The sequence below is a fragment of the Myotis brandtii genome, unplaced genomic scaffold (genome assembly GCF_000412655.1).
Source record: "Myotis brandtii unplaced genomic scaffold, ASM41265v1 scaffold743, whole genome shotgun sequence".
Classification (NCBI taxonomy): domain Eukaryota; kingdom Metazoa; phylum Chordata; class Mammalia; order Chiroptera; family Vespertilionidae; genus Myotis; species Myotis brandtii.
The window spans coordinates 1,531,897-1,532,234 of NW_005370960.1; the positions used below are offsets into that span (position 1 = coordinate 1,531,897).

Genomic DNA, 338 nt, shown 5'->3' on the forward strand with positions numbered 1-338 from the left:
GGCTGCAGCCCAGCGCCTCGATGTCGTTGCTGATGTCCGAGATCATGCGGTCCCACTCGTCCCCCTCCGAGGGCACCGACTGGTCGTCGGAGCTGCCGGCCACTCTGTTCCCGTTGGAGGTGGAGGTAGAGGCGGAGCTGACGGCCCGCCGGTACCGCCCAAAGCTGTCGGTGATGATGCCGCGGCCGTCCTTCACCCCGATGGTCTCCAGGAAGTTCTCGAAGTGCTGGCTGTCCTTCTCGGGGATGAAGGGCCGCAGACCTGCGGGCACACCGCAGCTGACCCCGCCGTCCCACAGGGAAGCCCCAGGTGGAGGAGGGACAGGAGGGGCCGAGCAA

The 338-nt window shown here is 67.8% G+C and overlaps 1 protein-coding gene across 1 annotated transcript in view; it reads right to left on the reverse strand.

The window, feature by feature from the left end:
• The window catches only part of CCM2 (cerebral cavernous malformation 2), an 11,350-nt gene that overhangs the window by 3,039 nt on the left and 7,973 nt on the right, over positions 1–338 (reverse strand). Inside the window, exon 6 of the mRNA XM_014530532.1 lies at positions 17–261. Coding sequence (XP_014386018.1) covers positions 17–261 — 245 coding nt within the window. The remainder of the gene's footprint in view (positions 1–16; positions 262–338) is intronic.